At 32.0% G+C, this 17123-nt stretch overlaps 6 protein-coding genes across 11 annotated transcripts; 3 read left to right on the forward strand and 3 right to left on the reverse strand.

The window, feature by feature from the left end:
- The first annotated feature begins 10 nt into the window (after positions 1 to 10).
- Positions 11 to 4843, forward strand: LOC143214790 (glycerol kinase 3). Of its 5 annotated transcripts, none has more exons than XM_076436183.1 (11): positions 11 to 198; positions 1442 to 1574; positions 1920 to 2178; positions 2259 to 2476; positions 2555 to 2767; positions 2839 to 2949; positions 3018 to 3274; positions 3384 to 3589; positions 3784 to 3921; positions 4374 to 4451; positions 4545 to 4843. In XM_076436183.1, the coding sequence occupies exons 1-11, from the start codon at positions 185 to 187 to the stop codon at positions 4640 to 4642; spliced, it is 1725 nt and encodes a 574-aa protein (XP_076292298.1). In that variant the 5' UTR covers positions 11 to 184; the 3' UTR covers positions 4643 to 4843. The 5 variants fall into 5 exon arrangements, 4 of the variants coding, with proteins under 4 accessions (XP_076292298.1, XP_076292301.1, XP_076292300.1 ...); XM_076436186.1 differs by lacking the exon at positions 11 to 198 and adding an exon at positions 862 to 880; XM_076436185.1 differs by lacking the exon at positions 11 to 198 and adding an exon at positions 876 to 990.
- On the reverse strand, positions 4836 to 6803 carry LOC143214793 (testis-specific serine/threonine-protein kinase 3). The gene is made up of 6 exons (XM_076436190.1): positions 6297 to 6803; positions 6038 to 6207; positions 5803 to 5952; positions 5396 to 5669; positions 5095 to 5274; positions 4836 to 5016 (listed from the first exon to the last, which is right to left on the reverse strand). Exons 1-6 carry the CDS (start codon positions 6444 to 6446, stop codon positions 4888 to 4890), a joined length of 1053 nt encoding a protein of 350 aa, XP_076292305.1. The 5' UTR covers positions 6447 to 6803; the 3' UTR covers positions 4836 to 4887.
- On the forward strand, positions 6712 to 8230 carry Tsu (40S ribosomal protein S12 homolog tsunagi). Its single transcript, XM_076436195.1, has 5 exons — positions 6712 to 6730; positions 7069 to 7202; positions 7368 to 7514; positions 7624 to 7885; positions 7961 to 8230. Exons 2-5 carry the CDS (start codon positions 7142 to 7144, stop codon positions 7989 to 7991), a joined length of 501 nt encoding a protein of 166 aa, XP_076292310.1. The 5' UTR covers positions 6712 to 6730; positions 7069 to 7141; the 3' UTR covers positions 7992 to 8230.
- A 65-nt stretch (positions 8231 to 8295) lies between these two features.
- Rpt5 (26S proteasome regulatory subunit Rpt5) lies at positions 8296 to 10419 on the reverse strand. Its single transcript, XM_076436189.1, has 3 exons — positions 10188 to 10419; positions 8662 to 9795; positions 8296 to 8580 (listed from the first exon to the last, which is right to left on the reverse strand). Exons 1-3 carry the CDS (start codon positions 10227 to 10229, stop codon positions 8470 to 8472), a joined length of 1287 nt encoding a protein of 428 aa, XP_076292304.1. The 5' UTR covers positions 10230 to 10419; the 3' UTR covers positions 8296 to 8469.
- A 252-nt stretch (positions 10420 to 10671) lies between these two features.
- Cnep1r2 (CTD nuclear envelope phosphatase 1 regulatory subunit 2) lies at positions 10672 to 12450 on the forward strand. Its single transcript, XM_076436203.1, has 4 exons — positions 10672 to 11152; positions 11303 to 11374; positions 11785 to 11919; positions 12037 to 12450. The coding sequence occupies exons 1-4, from the start codon at positions 11125 to 11127 to the stop codon at positions 12192 to 12194; spliced, it is 393 nt and encodes a 130-aa protein (XP_076292318.1). The 5' UTR covers positions 10672 to 11124; the 3' UTR covers positions 12195 to 12450.
- A 622-nt stretch (positions 12451 to 13072) lies between these two features.
- Positions 13073 to 16555, reverse strand: LOC143214794 (regulation of nuclear pre-mRNA domain-containing protein 1B). 2 transcript variants are annotated; one of them, XM_076436192.1, is made up of 5 exons: positions 16298 to 16555; positions 15328 to 15632; positions 15103 to 15237; positions 14353 to 14628; positions 13073 to 14268 (listed from the first exon to the last, which is right to left on the reverse strand). In XM_076436192.1, the coding sequence occupies exons 1-5, from the start codon at positions 16446 to 16448 to the stop codon at positions 14119 to 14121; spliced, it is 1017 nt and encodes a 338-aa protein (XP_076292307.1). In that variant the 5' UTR covers positions 16449 to 16555; the 3' UTR covers positions 13073 to 14118. The 2 variants fall into 2 exon arrangements, with proteins under 2 accessions (XP_076292307.1, XP_076292308.1); XM_076436193.1 differs by having other exon boundaries at positions 16282 to 16423.
- Positions 16556 to 17123: the final 568 nt, after the last annotated feature.

Below are 17123 nucleotides of genomic sequence, written 5' to 3' on the forward strand. Positions count from 1 at the left end.
TGAATTATGCGCAGAGCTGGCTAACATTCTCGAGGACAAATATCTAAAATACTATTTTATAGATAATAACAGAGATATACTCTCTGATAATAATTCTTCCGCAATTCGAATGAAATAGTATTTTAAATGAACATTAACCAAATATTTTTAATTTTAATAACCTGTGTGTGTGAAACATATATTTATGCTGGAACAGAGGTGGGCAATATTTGGCGAAATAAATATTTCAAACATGTACCTACTATTTCATATTTTAGATTTTATTTGGCTTAAAAATAATTGTATTTCAAAGAGGATATATTATTTCAAAAGTAAAATGTGTTTATTTTGACAATCTGAACCACGAAATATAGCATATTTGTATTTTAAGAATATCTATATAAATCATAAAATAAAATATTTCCATTTACCAATCTGAAACACAAAATAAAGCATTTTATTATAATCTATTATATTATAGTAATACTGGGACACACACACACACACACTCTGGGAACATATACTATAATAATCTTTATTTGTTCGTGTCTAAAGACAACAATTATTCGAACGATAAAATGTATTTATTTAAATTACATTATTATTCAATTTAAAAATGACAATACGAATGTCCTTACTTCCTCATACAGTATAGATTGCTTTGTTTTCTTCTGATTACGTCAACTTGTACACAAATATGATTTATTATTATTAGTAGGATCAGTGTGTATATCTAATCTCGCAGAAGGTACAACGTAAAAGTATTTTATCTCGCTTTATCAGACCGTTTCCATGACCCAATCAAAACACTTCATTCATATTTACATTTTTCGTTTGAATCGACCTCCAAGTTGAGATAGTTTATTCAACTAATCGCAGCCAATTTTTAAAAGAATTTAACGTACGGCGAACTGTGTTGTGTATAAGTACATATGTATATTATTTATTTAGTCGCGTAAAATATAAAAAATCAGATTTCTCTAATCATATTTCTAACTTGTTTGAAGAGTTGTAAGTTTCTCGTGTAATCTTAACGTTTATACAACTTTAATTTGTTAGATTTTTGTACTTCACACCTTCATAAAAAATGCTTGCTAACTGATCCTACTTTTAAAAAACAATAATGGTAATCGATGAAGAATCATAAAAGCGAAATACGAAAAAAGCATAGAATTCTGCAATATTCAATCAATTAATATTACTCGACGTAATTGTAAATGAAAATTGTGAGATTCTGTCATGGTGGACGATGCATGGAAATTGATGGAAATTCTGGCTATTCATCGAGAAGACGATCAATGAAAAACAGCCAGCAACATGCGCGCGATCTAACACTTATTTTTGTAGGATGATTTCTATAGTTACCTAACCTTTTAACAACATATGTATTGCTTTGTGCCTCTCACTACTAATTCCACATTCATGGTTGCGTTGTTTTATAATTTGAATTATCCGTTGACAGTGGATGGAAACAAAAACGCCTGACTATTGGCATATGTTCGATCAACTCTGAGATGAACAAAAATGAGTCTACAAGTAGATATGGACCCCTCATCGGTGCAATTGATGAAGGGACAAGTAGCGCAAAATTTTTGGTAATAAGATTTCATTCATTACTTAGAACGAGATTTTCTTTTGTTCTGTATAAATTAGATACAGTTTTATATATTATTTTGACTTAAAACAGTTAATAAAAGACAATATATCGAAATTTAATAATTTTCTGAATCGCAACTTTTCGTGTACAGAAAGAAATAATTACGAGATTTTGTTTTACTAACCAAACGGATTCAAATTAATTTGAACATTTCAGGCGTTCAAGACAATCTATCGAAATTTAATAATTTTCTGAATTACAAACTATACTACTTTTATAAGCTCTCGTGTAAAGTAAGAAATAATTACAGGGTTTTATTTTACTAATCAAATGAACATTTCAGGTGTTTGCCGCAAATACAGCAGAGGTATTAACATATCATCAAGTTGCCATAACCCAGTCATATCCAAAAGAAGGATGGGTCGAACAAGATCCTATAGAAATCCTGAAGGCAGTTAAGGAATGTCTCTATCAAACCGTATTCAATTTAAGACAACTTACCATAGACCCCAGAGATATAGTTGCAGTCGGTATAACAAACCAAAGAGAAACCACAGTTGTATGGGATTCTGTTACAGGAGAACCATTGTATAATGCTATAGGTTGTATATGTATAAGAATTAAACTACAATTAACTTATAGTCACAACACCGACTAAACAAGATATTCGATTATTTTACAGTATGGATGGACATGAGAGCCACTTCAATAGTAGATGATATATTAAAAAAGATACGCAACCAAAACAAAGATTATCTGAAACCACTTTGCGGTCTGCCAATTAGTCCTTATTTCAGTGCTTTAAAGTTAAAGTGGTTGTTACAGAATGTACCTCGCGTTCAAGAAGCATTAGAAAAGAAACGATGCATGTTTGGCACGATTGATTCCTGGTTGATTTGGGTAAATACATTGGAATCATTTAGTGACACCTAATTCTTTTGTAAGATCTAATTGTTAGCAAACTTTTATCGGTCATAGAACTTAACTGGAGGCTCAGACTTTGGTGTTCATGCTACCGATGTTACTAATGCTTCGAGAACGATGTTAATGAACATCACAACTTTAAAATGGGATCCAACTTTGTTATCATTTTTCGATATACCTTTAGAAGTTCTACCAGAGATCCGTAGCTCATCCGAAATCTATGGTTACATTCAGGATGAGATCTTGGCTGGAGTTCCAATATCAGGGGTACAGATTTTTAATTAAAAATAGGAAATAATATTTGTATAATATCAGAAATAATAAATAGATATATTTAGTGCTTAGGCGATCAACAAGCAGCACTTGTGGGTCAAATGTGTCTACAAAAGGGTCAAGCAAAAAGCACTTACGGCACTGGTTGTTTTCTTTTATACAACACTGGAACTGCTGTAAGAACAGTTTTAATATTCATGGAAAACTTTTCTGATAAGTAAAGTACTAAAAAGAAATTTTTAAGATTGTAGATTCATCTCATGGCCTGTTGACAACAGTGGCTTACCAATTAGGACCACAGGCTGCTCCTATATATGCTCTTGAAGGATCGGTGGCAATAGCTGGTACTGTTATCCAATGGTTAAAAGATAATCTTGGAATATTGTCAGATGTAAAAGAATCTGAAACTCTAGTTGAACAAACTCCTACTGATAATCGTATTACATTTGTGCCTGCATTTGCTGGATTATATGCTCCATATTGGAGAAAAGATGCAAGAAGGTAAATAGAATAATAATACAGTGATTAAATTGATTAATTGTACGATGATATGAAAAAACCTTAAATTATGTTACTATCACATATCTTTTGCAAAGTATTGTGGTTTCAGTGTTATATGTGGAATTACAGAGGACACGAATAGCACCCATATCGTGAAAGCAGCATTGCAAGCTGTATCATTTCAAACGAAAGATGTTTTAGAAGCTATGAGAAAAGACACAGGATTAACTTTGTCGAAATTGTTAGTAGATGGTGCAATGACGAACAATAACTTATTAATGCAAATGCATGCTGACATTTGTGGAATGCCAGTTGGTAAGAGAAATGTTGTGCATCGACAGCCGAGGATAAAATTAAGTGGGTATCCTGTAAAAAAGTGATTAGTTGTGAAAAGGTATCCACTTAATTTTGTCCCCAACCGTGCATGTTAGTGAAGATTTATTTATTTATATTATATGAATGATTTGAATAAATAAATATGTTATTAAATCAACATATTTACAAGAAAGTCAGGCCATTAATGTGTGAGACTACTGCACTTGGAGTTGCAATAGCTGCTGGAAGTGCAGAAGGCATACGTAAATGGGATGTAAAAGGTGATGCAGCTGTACCAAGCGATATCTTCCTACCTTCGATAACAGAAAATGGTGAGTTCGTTAAGGGGGTGGACTCTCGTTTCCAGGATTGCAAGGGTGCGGGATGCGCCTTCTCATTTCTCGATAATGCAACGATGGGGGTTTTCAGTAGTCAAAAGCGCTAGATAAAAGATCAATCTAGGCCGCGGTCGCCCTCAAAAGTCCTATTTTTACGTTTACGAGGCGTAATTTCCATTATTCTGTAGCGTAATTTCCATTATTCGGAAGCATAAAGTTGCGACAGCTACATGCTGCCGGATAATGCAAATTACGCCTCGTGAACGTAAAAGTAGAATTTTTGAGTCGCTTTTGAATAACACTTTTGACTTTGACTACTGGAAAGTCCCATCTTTGCATTATTTAGAAATGAGAAGGCGCATCCTGCACCCTTGCAATCCTGTAAACGAGAGTCAACCCCCTTGCCTTCATTCGATACTTAATAAGTACTGTAATATTGGATACAGAACGGGACATATTGTATGTACAATGGAAAAAGGCTATCGATCGGAGCTTAGGTTGGGAACCAATGACAAATATCAATGGTAAACATATAATAACAATTCTATAACGATAAAAATAATTGTTTAAATTTGATTTAATCAATTGCTTTCAACAGTGGTATCATTTATTTTCAGATAACACAAAGAGTATTCATAAGGCAACTGCTCCCGGTATTTTTATGATAAGTACAATAATTTTACTTATGTTTGCCAAGTATCATGCTATGTTGTGATTTGACGAATACAGTACTATGTACTGTATTTTTCTCAGATAATGCATTTAGGCAGGTCCTGTTTGCTATGAAATCTTCAAATTAAAACAGATTGTTGTGTAATATAATTATACTTGTCAGTATACTTTGTATAGTAGTGATATAAGTGCAGAGAACGAACTGAAATAGGATACAAATAAAGGTGCCATAATGTTGTGATAATTAATTGTGCTAAATCAAATACCGACATCTATCTACTGTTTAATCTAGGTTGTATTTGTTTTATTTAAATCGGGTGGCTTAGTTTCATTGACTGGAGCTCTTGTATCAGTTGCATTTTTATTAATTCTTTCATTTTCTACGATCTGTACTATCGCATCTGCGTTTGAAACGTCCTAATTAATAAAATGAGATCGGTAAGTGTTCGAAGTATCGACTAGTAGGTGAGATCATAAATAGGATTGAGACATTACCATAAAAGTATCAGTAGTAGATGTTTGAGCTGTGACGTGGGCTGCAGCAAGCCAGGCGTCATTTCTTATATTATCAATGCGTAATCGCGTTCGTTGCGGTACAAGAATACGAGAAATAAGGGAACGACAAGCTGGGGAAACTGCTGGCGATTTTGGAAATGAAACTTTACTTTCTACTTGCTATATTGAGAAATGAAAGGATTATTACAAGAAAAAATTTATTTAAAAAATACCATCGTCATACGAAAGAAAATGTTAGATGGCATGATTTGATATAGCTTTTTTTAATGTACCTGGGTACCTTTAGAAGTTGGTTATAATTTGTGTCGTCGAACGGAAGTCGACCATAAACCATTGCATATAGTACTACACCCATGGACCATACATCGGATAATTGAGGTAAATACGGGATTCCTTTTAATATTTCAGGTGAAGCGTAAGCATAACTTCCGCAAAACGTTTCACTCAATGGAGCAATTCCATTTCTTGGTACCATCTGTCCTCGTGCAAATCCGAAATCAGATAATTTGATGTTAAAATTACTATCCATTAAAAGATTCTCACATTTTACATCCCTAAATGAAATGAAATAATTTTAATTTTATAAAAGTATTATACATTAAATGCGAAAGAACGAAATTTTTTTTTAACAATTTCGAAACCCTTTGAATATAGGATTTCTTCAACTATTTATTATTTATTTTTTACCTGTGCACTATACCACGTCCGTGGCAATAATCAATCGCTTCCAACAATTGCCGAAACCATCTACGACTACGCAGTTCATCAATGTATGTATCTCGTTTTATTATGTCCAGCAAGCTACCATTTTTAGCATATTCCATAATAATGTATACACTAAATATAAATAATTAATAGTCAGTTGATAGTCGTATGCATAACAAAGTCCCCGATACATTTATGTATCAAAAAGAAAACTAACCGATGAGTTGTTTCAATTGCTTGTAAAAAACGAATTAAATTTGGATGCTTCAAACCTTTAACTACTTCAATCTCTCGCGGCAAAAATTTTTTTAAATATTCGCCGGGCGCTTGAAATTTTGAAATGATCTTCACCGCTACTTGACAAGCATGTCGATCAGATTTCGCAACCTTCAGATTATGTATTTAAATAACAATTTAATTGCAATTGTATTATAATCGTTAATTTTTATTAAATGATTTATTATAGGATAACGTACTTTCACGGTAGCATAAGAACCGGCACCTATCGTTTTACCAAGACAATAACCATGTGATTCAAGAACTGTTAATTTCCTCCCTTTTTCTTCATCATTCTCGTCGTCGTCGTGTACTGGAGATTTATTATTTGTTACTGAAGCAGTTGCCATTTAAATGTTTTTAGTTCGTCAAATTAGTACAACAGCATTTTGGTAAATGTGTTTTTTTAATACTTTTCATTTTATTTCGAATATGTTTGTTGTCGACATTTTACTTTTTAATTTAGGTGTTCGAAAGAATTTTTGTTAAAGAGTAGTTATATTAGTTGCATGATGAATGTTTGGTTGTATGCTTATGCTGATTTATGATTGAAATTTGACTTGGTGCCTCTTCACGAAGTATCGAAAGATCGATTGTGAACACGTGAAATACGACTGAATACGACCCATTATTGGTAATTTTACATATTTATACATAAGCATGAAAAAACATTTAAATACTTCATAAATACATGTAATACGTAGAAAATATATATATGTATTAGCATATAATTTAATTAGAATAAATAACATATGTATTATAAGAAAGTTTCACAGTTTATCTATAGATTTAAATATATATAAAATGGCTCGATTATTTGTTCGTTATCGATACTAACACTATCTCACTATCTGTATACATGAAAAATTTTATTCATAAATCAATTTCGAATTTATACCACATTTATATATACTCATAAATGCCGAACTATCTATTTATCACGTAATCAATGGTTGTAATGAATGCTTTCAGTATTTCGTGGTAAACACGGTCTTTTGTCAAGTGTTAACATTAACCGAAACGAAAGTACGAAAGAACAGTAATTATGGCAGATGTTTTAGATATTGATAATGCGGAGGAGTTCGAAGTGGATGATGAAGGCGATCGTAAGTTTATATCCTTTATTTTTATTTCACGTTCAAGCATTTATTTTGTTACACATAACCTCTTTTTGCGTATTGTCAATTTTGTTCCCGCATATTTAAAATATATTTCATTATGTTGTGGTAATAGTTGTTTGTTTGCTTAACATGTTTATGCGTTATTTTCAGAGGGAATTGCCCGTTTGAAAGAAAAAGCGAAAAGAAGGAAAGGTAGAGGACACGGTGCGGAATTAGTTTCCACTCGTGACGATGTTGGTCATTATGAGTCGATGAACATCGTTGAGGAGGATGATGACGAACCAGGCCCGCAAAGATGTAAGATAAATTTAGAAAGTTGTATTCTAGAGTAATATTTTTATAATATCTTTTTGAAAGCATTATGTTAAGACATTTTATAGGTATAAAATATATTTCTATGTTGTAGCTGTCGAAGGCTGGATTTTGTTTATAAATTCAGTACACGAAGAAGCACAGGAAGATGATATTCAAGACAAATTTTCTGAATTTGGTCAAATCAAAAACTTACATTTGAACTTGGATAGAAGGACAGGATTCTTAAAGGGATACGCACTGGTAGAGTACGAGACATTCAAAGAAGCCCAAGCAGCAAAGGATGCATTAAATGGAACAGAAATTTTAGGACAACCTATTTCTGTTGATTGGTGTTTCGTGAAAGGACCAAAGAAGTAAGACAGTGTTCACTTTGCAATTTACATGCAATGTCTTCCATAAATTACTAATATTCGCCTACTCTTTTTCAGGATAAAGAAAAGAAGTCATAGGAGACGATGAAAGTAATACCAATTATTACTAAATAAAAACTTTATTTTCACTACGTATAACTATTTGACATAAGAACTTTCGTTATATTCCATAAAGTATAAAAACCCAGATGTTGTAAATATAATTTGCAACAGAACCCGACCGTACCTTGCAAAAATTTGTTCATTTCAAAGTTTTCTAGAAAGAAATACTTTCGATTTCAATATATCTGTAACAGTAAAACATGTAATAAACTATGTACTTTTCAATCATACTTTATTAATATATTCCTTTTTTTTATTAAAGTCATCTATGTGAATGTAATAAAAAAATATTTTCCATTTTTCATTCAGTATATATTTAGATTATACATGATATATTTATATTATTCTAATTACTTAACAACATGGTACAGTCATTTTATGGATGAAATTTTTGCAATTTCATAATCTCTGAATTTATTTATTACGGAAAGTATTTCATAAAATAAATTACTGAACCAATTATATTAAGCATAATAATTGAGATTAGCCTTCTTCTTTGCTTGAACTTCGTTAATAGCTTCCATTAAATCCTCGTGTGTAACTGCAGTTGCATTACGCCTCAATGCTATCATACCCTGTAAAAAAGAAAAGATCAGAAGTGAAATATTAATTAACAAACTGAACTCACGACAGTTCAACATTTCTAGATTACGTACCGCTTCTACGCAAACAGCTTTACATTGGGCGCCGTTAAAATCGTCAGTAGATCGTGACAATTCTTCGAAATTCACATCTGGAGACATGTTCATTTTTCTGGAATGAATCTGCATTATACGTGCCCTGGCGTCTTCATTGGGGTGGGGGAATTCTATTTTCCTGTCCAAACGACCAGATCTCAGCAAAGCTGGATCCAAGATATCTACTCTGTTTGTAGCTGCAATCACTTTAATGTTTGTGTTTGAACTGAATCCATCCAGTTGATTCAGCAGCTCCAACATAGTACGCTGTACTTCTCTGTCACCAGCCTTTTCAGAATCAAATCTTTTTGTGCCAATTGCATCCAATTCATCAATGAAAATAATTGCTGGTGCTTTTTCTTTTGCAAGTGAGAACGCGTCTCTTACTAATTTCGCACCATCTCCAATGAACATTTGAACCAGTTGTGGACCAGCTAGCTTCAGAAAAGTGGATTTTGTTTGTGCAGCACAAGCTCTTGCCAATAAAGTTTTTCCAGTTCCCGGTGGTCCATATAAAAGTACACCTTTGGGGGGCTGAATGCCAAGTGTCTCAAATTTTGCTTTGTGTGTCATTGGTAAGACGACAGCTTCTATCAATTCTTGAATTTGTTTGTCCAAACCACCGATGTCAGAATACTGTTCTGTTGGCCTTTCATCCACTTCCATAGCTTTGACTCTCGCATCGTATTCAGCGGGTAATGTTTCGAGCACTAAATAGCTATCCTTATTGACTCCCACTAAATCACCTGGTCTTAGAGCTTCGGCATCGACCAAACCTATAACAGGTAGGAAATACGTTTGTCTGGTAGACGTTTTGATAACTGCACATTTCCCTTTCCGTTGCGCATCCAAATCCACCACTGCTCCATCCTCTTCTCCCATATCCTGGGGATCCACATCCAATAGCTCTATCACATTTGATACCAGATAAGGTAATGTCTTATTTACTTTGATTTTTTCAGTATTTTCTTTAATTTTCTCATTTTGTGCTTGCAGTTCATGCGAAATCCGCATGACCTCGCTTTTCATAATTTTTATTTCATTGTCCAGCAAACGTGTGCGAGACACAATTTCATCAACAGACATTCGCGAAACGTCTGCCAGCAGAACCTCCTAGAAAAAAAGTAGATTTATAAATTCTAATATTATGTTACTATAAATACATATATTATGAAATGTTAAAAATTTTTCCTATTATCGTTGTTACAAATCTTTATAGCATAATTTGCAGATTACCATTTTCTACAAGCAATCTTGAGCGTCCACAATGAATTTCAACAAATTATGTGTTTATTGTTCTTTGGTGAGTCGATTGAAATATGAGCAAATTTCAATGTGTGTTATTAAAATATTTAAATGAGAAAGCGATAGAAACGTTTACGAGCATAATATTTTTCAAGTGTAACGATATATGAAATACGTTAAATTATATTTGTTCCGCGTCCATTTATATATGCTTGTCATTCGAACATAACCTCTGTGAAACAAATTTATAAACTTTTTACCTGTCCATCTTCCCAAATAGATTTATCCTCGAGGATAGTCATTTGTCTTGACAAATGTAATAACTTGAAAATATGAGATTTCGTATACTTTCTGTGTCGGTTCTTTATTCTGAATTCTTCTTAGGATATGCTCATTGAACCACTGAAATTGAGATCTCCCTTTATACCACTTTATACGCAGCGATATTCCATGATGTATGATTGTGTACGATACACAGTATCGTAACGCAGATGGTTCATTTCCACGACGCGAAGAAACCTCGCCTTTATTCACCTTTATTCTCTTCGCGCGGTAGAATATCGTTATCGATGCTGAAGTTGAGCCATCTCGTGTAGTTTTGTAACCACAGGCAAAAATAGCTGACGAGATAATAGTATCTGATCAGATAGTATCAGTTAGTATCTCGTCGGTGCTCTCATCTCATAATCTCATATACTCTCTGGTACTGACCTTACCATCTATTGCCATCTATATATAGTTTCCGTGATTTCCAGTGATTTCGTTGTACTTATTGGTATTAGAAATTAAATTCAATATAGATAATTAAATTTACAACAGAAAAATTGACCAAATATAGTTTGTAATAGTTATTATATTTGATCATGTTCATTACATTCATTAGAATATCGTGTAATCATTGCATAAATGAAAATACCACGTGATAAATATTTGATAAAAATATAATATAATATAATATTTCATCGTTATAAATTCAGAAATTTGAATAACATTGCTTCATATCAATTTTTTCCCTGATAACTTCAGACACAAAACCAATCAAAACAGTCGAGGTTGGTGACAAGTGTGTCTGATCAACTGATCATTCATTTCTATAACCACTATAACAACAGTGGCGTGAATGATGTGGTCTTGACACAACCAGAATTGTTTGTTTTATACCGAATTTTAATCTATAGATGTGCGAAATTGACAAAAATGTCTTTAGATCAGACTGTTTGCGAAGGTAAAAAAACAATGCATTCATCGATGACAATGTTAAAATAATATATAATTTACGTGTTAAAAACACGTGATACCTTGAAATAATAACATATGCAGCAAATGAGTTGACATCATTGAGGTTATTCTTATTTTCCTTGATAATTATTTTCAGATCTAAAAGCATTTGAAAGGCGACTTACCGAAGTGATCTCAAGCTTGCAACCAGCTACTTTAAGGTGGAGAAGTACGTTTTTCTTTTCTTCTGTACGTGTTATGCTTACATATTGTTCAATGTAAACAAATCTTTGAAACACCAACAAATGATTTTATTATACTCGTTAACAGACTGCAGATTTTATGCATTTATGACAAAAATGAGTAGGTGTAATTTAAATAGCAAAAATATTAGGAAAATTTAAACATACTATTACATTATTTTCAACCTACTAAAAATGATAGGGAATATAATAAATTTCTATTTCACTCCAGTTTGTTGCAATTCAGGTAAGAAATTTTTATTTTGCATAAAGATCTGCAGTCTACTCGTTACAAACTGATTATTTTTACACACAAATTTATAAGAAATTTGAACGCTGTATAAGGTAATTTATCATGATTTTCTGCTCTTACATTTAATATTATGCTTTCTTCCAGTACTTCTAGGTTTTATTTCTGTTTGCACTGCGGTTGGTGCGTGGCATTGGTTGACAGACCCTAATACACCAGCTGTATCATTTACACAAAGTCTCTGCAATCATCCATTCTTTGCAATAGCCAGTGTTATTTTAGGTAAATTTCATAAATAGGAATGATGCGTTTTCACAAGGTCTTTTACTAAACAGCAATGAAATAAGATACTCTTGTTCATCGATTCGCATTTATCTAAAATGAATTAATTTATTACAGTGATATTATTTATGATGGGAGTTCATAGACGCGTGATAGCACCAAGCATTATAACTCAGAGGGCTAGAAGCGTGCTTGGCGATTTCAATATGAGCTGTGACGATACGGGAAAACTTATCCTGAAACCAACAAGACCACAGCATCCGCACGAAACTTAAAGAAAAATGTGTAAAATTTAGTTAATTCCTAAAGTGTTCATTTATACCTGAATTACTAAGCAGGGTGTTCATAAAGTATGTATATACAAAGCGATTTTGATACTGAAGTAGCACTAAAAACTGTTTCATTTCTTGTGCTTAGCATTTAAAACAATAATGTTATACCTTACTGATTGTTACGTGTTTATAGTTGTACATTACATGTATATTCACTTTGAATACTCTTTAAAATTAAATGATGTGGAAATGTTTACTAAGTAATTTGATAATTATTTATAAAGCAATGTCGGAGAATAATGGAATCATTATAGGAAATTTTGAAGCAATAGTAATGCAATAGCGACTTATTGTATATACAAGAACATATATACAGTAATATAAAGTTCTAAATTACATAATTTTTGATTGCGAGAATGTTTTGTGAATATTCCATACTGTATATATTGTAATTCAAAAACCTAAAAATGTATACATTAATTACTGGGACAAATAATAGTTAACCTTCAATGAAATAAAGGTACAATACAACTCTTGCCAGAAGTACTTGCCAAGAGTTAGCACAAATCAAAATTTTTGTAAGATACCATCATTCGATTATTTAAGTTACGTATATAAAAATGTATTATAAATGTGATATGATTAAAATATACCGATACAGCACCCGTATAAACCATAATCCTATATCAATTACATAAGTGTAAAAGGACATCAATTGAAATAAATAAAGTTAATTATATGAAATTTTAATTATAACAATCTATTGTAGAATTTATTCTTGGTATCTACATGCAAATTCTAAAGGATATAAAAAAAGAGAACAACTATGAAGTTCATTTAAAATCTACATACATAATATAATTTTGAATAAGAAATACAAATTATAACGATCAAAACATTTATTCGTATTAATATTTTGCATATTATTACAATTTCCGCAACGCACAGTCACGCGATTTATTTCGTATAATATTACATATACAATATTATTTACTTATGCAGACCAGTACTTTTCGAAAATGAAACTGCAGCATTATGGTTTAAGATTCCTCAGTCCCAAAGTAATATTACCTACAATATCTGTACATATACAGAAGTAATTATAACCAAATATAAGTGCGATATTCTAAATATAGCTGGCCAGCATTAATTGGGCAATTTCCAGTATGTGGGTACTTCTAACTGTGCATGCACGTTTAAGCTGCACAGTATATTTCGTTATCTTGTGTGCATACATATTTCCCTCCTTTTTCTGCGAGTTTTGTCATGTACGATTTCAATACTTCTGATAGTAACTCTTTTGACAAGTATGTCGATTTACACCACTTGACATTTGAAAGAATAATTTGTATATTAAAACTTATTATAAGTTTGTGGTTTATAATAGCTTCAGTATGCGCGAGTACTATAATTAGAAATTATTTAATCCTTTAAATACATTTGTTTGTTCGTACAAAATGAGTTTGTACCAAAATTTATTCTCCTTGTTTTTTAACGGTTTACTTATAAAAATGAATATACATTTATATTCTTAATTTTATATTAGGAAACTAAAAATATTGAGTTGGCTAATCTTTAATTAAAACCTAAGATCTGTGAGAGTTACTGGCATTTAATTCTTCGAATTTCGAAATTGTTCATAATTTGATTGATTCTATTTATTTATGTCAATAAAGTGTCCTTTAAAATGATTTCATAATATGTTTATTCATCGGTACTTCTCTTTGTTTCATGCTTTGTAATTAGATACGAGAAGTGTAATCAATATTTAATATATATACATATATATATATGAAATATTGAAAAGTAGAAAGTCATTATGTAAGATATATCTCATCACAAAAACCAAGCTAACATAGCATGGTTGTATTTCTCTATGCATGGAACTCAATGATAATTCAATGATCGTGCTCTTCGAACTCACGTGCTAGTGCATAGAAAATAAATCACCAGCTGAAGGAAGAGGTGCCAAACCACCCGTAACATCAGGCAATTGTGTCAAGTCAGGAAGATTAGAGATATGTGACTTTACTTCTGTTCTAACTGCGCACACCTTTTTCAGTTTTTCTTTATAGTCCTGCAACAAGATATTTAATGAATTAGTTGTATATTTGCGAATGGATAACAAACTGCTAATGTAAAAATATATTTATAATCATACATCTAAAGTTGCCTGTGCTTGTTGGAGTAGTTGTCTTTGTGCTAAAGTGTAATCTCTAAGCATAGTCAGTAATCTCCTTCTGTCTTCCATTTCTGCTTGTAAACGTCCATTGTAATCTGCTAACAATGCAGCAGCTTCGTTTACAGCAACACTTAATTGATCTGCAGCTGCTCTGTCTGCTAAATTTGCAAGAAGCGAAACTTCGGAAACTTCTGGTGGTAAAGATGCAATGCGTTCTCTAACGCCAGCATCTGAGGATGCTGTGTTTTCCAAATCCTGAAATGGAGAAGGCAATTTTAGTAATCGCCTTAAACTGTTTCATGTTTGAGGCACTTAGTTATACTTTTTACACGACCCAATCAGGTAAAATGTGGCTGAGAACAATGCGATTTCAATTTTATAAAAATATTGATTTTGTTAAATAACAATAATCATTATTTGTCAAACAATAAATCAGCTACGTATTGTTATTTTAAATCTAAAATTAATATAACAGTTCTATTACTACAGAAACATTATAAAATTGCTAAATAAAATTAAAAAAAAAAAGGAAACACATTTTCAGCCCATTAAAAATAAAACTGATGACCATAAATAGAATAAAATCACAACTGGGGGTGGATGTATCAAACTGTGAATATGCTTGCCAATATGCCTTATGGATTCAACATATATTTTTCTATGTATAAGATAGTTTATTGCTAACGATACATATTCCGAATGTTTGTTGTTTTTATAAGTGGTATTAACCATTAATGCCTTGATGAGTTCCTCTGTTTCTGGTGGATCTCCAGCAGGAGTACGTGGACTTAACGTAACATGTAGCTCTTTGGTTCCATCTACTTCAACTTCAGTCTCTGATTTCTTTCTCTCCTTTTTCTCTTTCTGTAAAATGAAGCGAACGTTTATTTTTAGGTAGCAATTCTAACTTCAACATAAATGTTTGATGTATCTACATATTAGATTCTAGATTACCTTTATTTTTTCTATGTCATTTTTTAGTTTCTTTTTTGGCGGTGGCGTTCCTGGATCTTTCGCAGTGTCTGTGAAAGAAACTTTAAATTCTGCAATTTGTGCTTTATCATAAACACCTCTTTCTTCCCAGATTTGGAGCAATCTGTTTAACCTTTCCCTTGTCTTTTCGTCGAAGCTTTTCATATGTTCAAATGCTTTTGGTAGCACCGTTTCAAATTCCTTCCCAAATTCTGGTCCCTTCTTTTTACTATTTTGAATGACATCGTTCGCCAGATACATGAACATTAACTTCCGATTATCCTTCACTGAAAAATACGTTTATAAAAGTAATATTCAATAAAATGATAAATCGAGCATAAAGTGAATTCATAGCAAAAAAAAAATGAATCTTATTGAATCACATTTTAAGAAGTTTTAAATTGAACTGATTTTCAGTTTATTTATATGCTGAAATTCAATTTATAATTATTTATATAGTAAAAATACGCAATAAAGAACATGTTTGAATTAGACAGTAACTTATATGTGAAATTCGAAAAAATGCTTTATTGTTTCACGAAGAAACTATTTATGAAAAAATTGCTTAAATATTTCGTATTATCTTTAAACATTACCACGATCATATATATAAACAAAAACATGTTACAATTATATACAAAGAAATGCGATAAAATTAATTGAAAGTGTAAAGTTATAATTCGATGTAAATACGATAAATTTTAATTTCAATAAGTGTCTACTAGTAATCCAAATATAATTTTGCAGTTGACATATTTTGAAACGTATGTCTACAATTACGTAGAGCAAATTAACTTACGAGTTAACCTAGAAATTTGAACGAACGTTGCTCGAAATTTATGTTGTTTCGAATGCTTCTCAAAATGGCATTACAATGAAATAATATTCGCGATGCAGAATTCGAAATATAATACTCGTAAGTAGAGGTGTACTTACGATAATCCTCACGTACCTTTACACATCTCTTTGAACCAGATTTTCACGATGGTTGGATGATGTTTTCTGTGATGAATTAACCAAAGAGAAAGTGTTTGAATACTCTGTTGAGAAGGATTTAAGTCCATTAACCTTTTCACAAGTGCACTTTCTGTAAACCCTGTCATTTCTAAATTCTAACGTTATTTCGTCAGTAACGAATATATAAAACCCTCCGTACTTCGACTTACGAGCCGCACAATGTACGACTCAACAGCTGAAATACAAACATGAACGGTATACAAAACGTTACGGTCTACTACATATTATTTCCGCCATTTGCGTTGCGAGCGCCATCTGTCGCAAATATATTGGACCACATTGCGTTACTTTATCGATGTGCAGGCTTATCAAGTCTGTGTTTATGCGTCGGTGTGTGTCACTGTGTGTCAGTGATCGTTAATTGCGACACAGCCTTAAAGCACAGACGAGATTGGACGAGATTCTCGTCTGTGGTATTTGATCATCAATTGCAATTTACGATTCAATTTTTAATCCAATACAATTGCAACAGTTCGCTAGTCTAAAGAGAGTATAGGTATAAATTTAATCATTTAAATTAGTTATTCAATCGTTGGATTGATAATTATATACATATTTATATTTTCTTTATCGTGGAATAAATCTTTAAATATACAATTGATCGGGATATACGTATATATATTTCATTGATTTTTTTTATTTTATTATTGTGTAACCACATTGAGAGAGATTAACAGATCAAATACAAATATTAAATATTCCATGCCCAAACCAGGCTGTATGTTTTTCACGAGCTCATTATACGTGTTTACTCATACGCA

This window comes from Lasioglossum baleicum, chromosome 13 (assembly GCF_051020765.1).
Source record: "Lasioglossum baleicum chromosome 13, iyLasBale1, whole genome shotgun sequence".
Lineage (NCBI taxonomy): Eukaryota > Metazoa > Arthropoda > Insecta > Hymenoptera > Halictidae > Lasioglossum > Lasioglossum baleicum.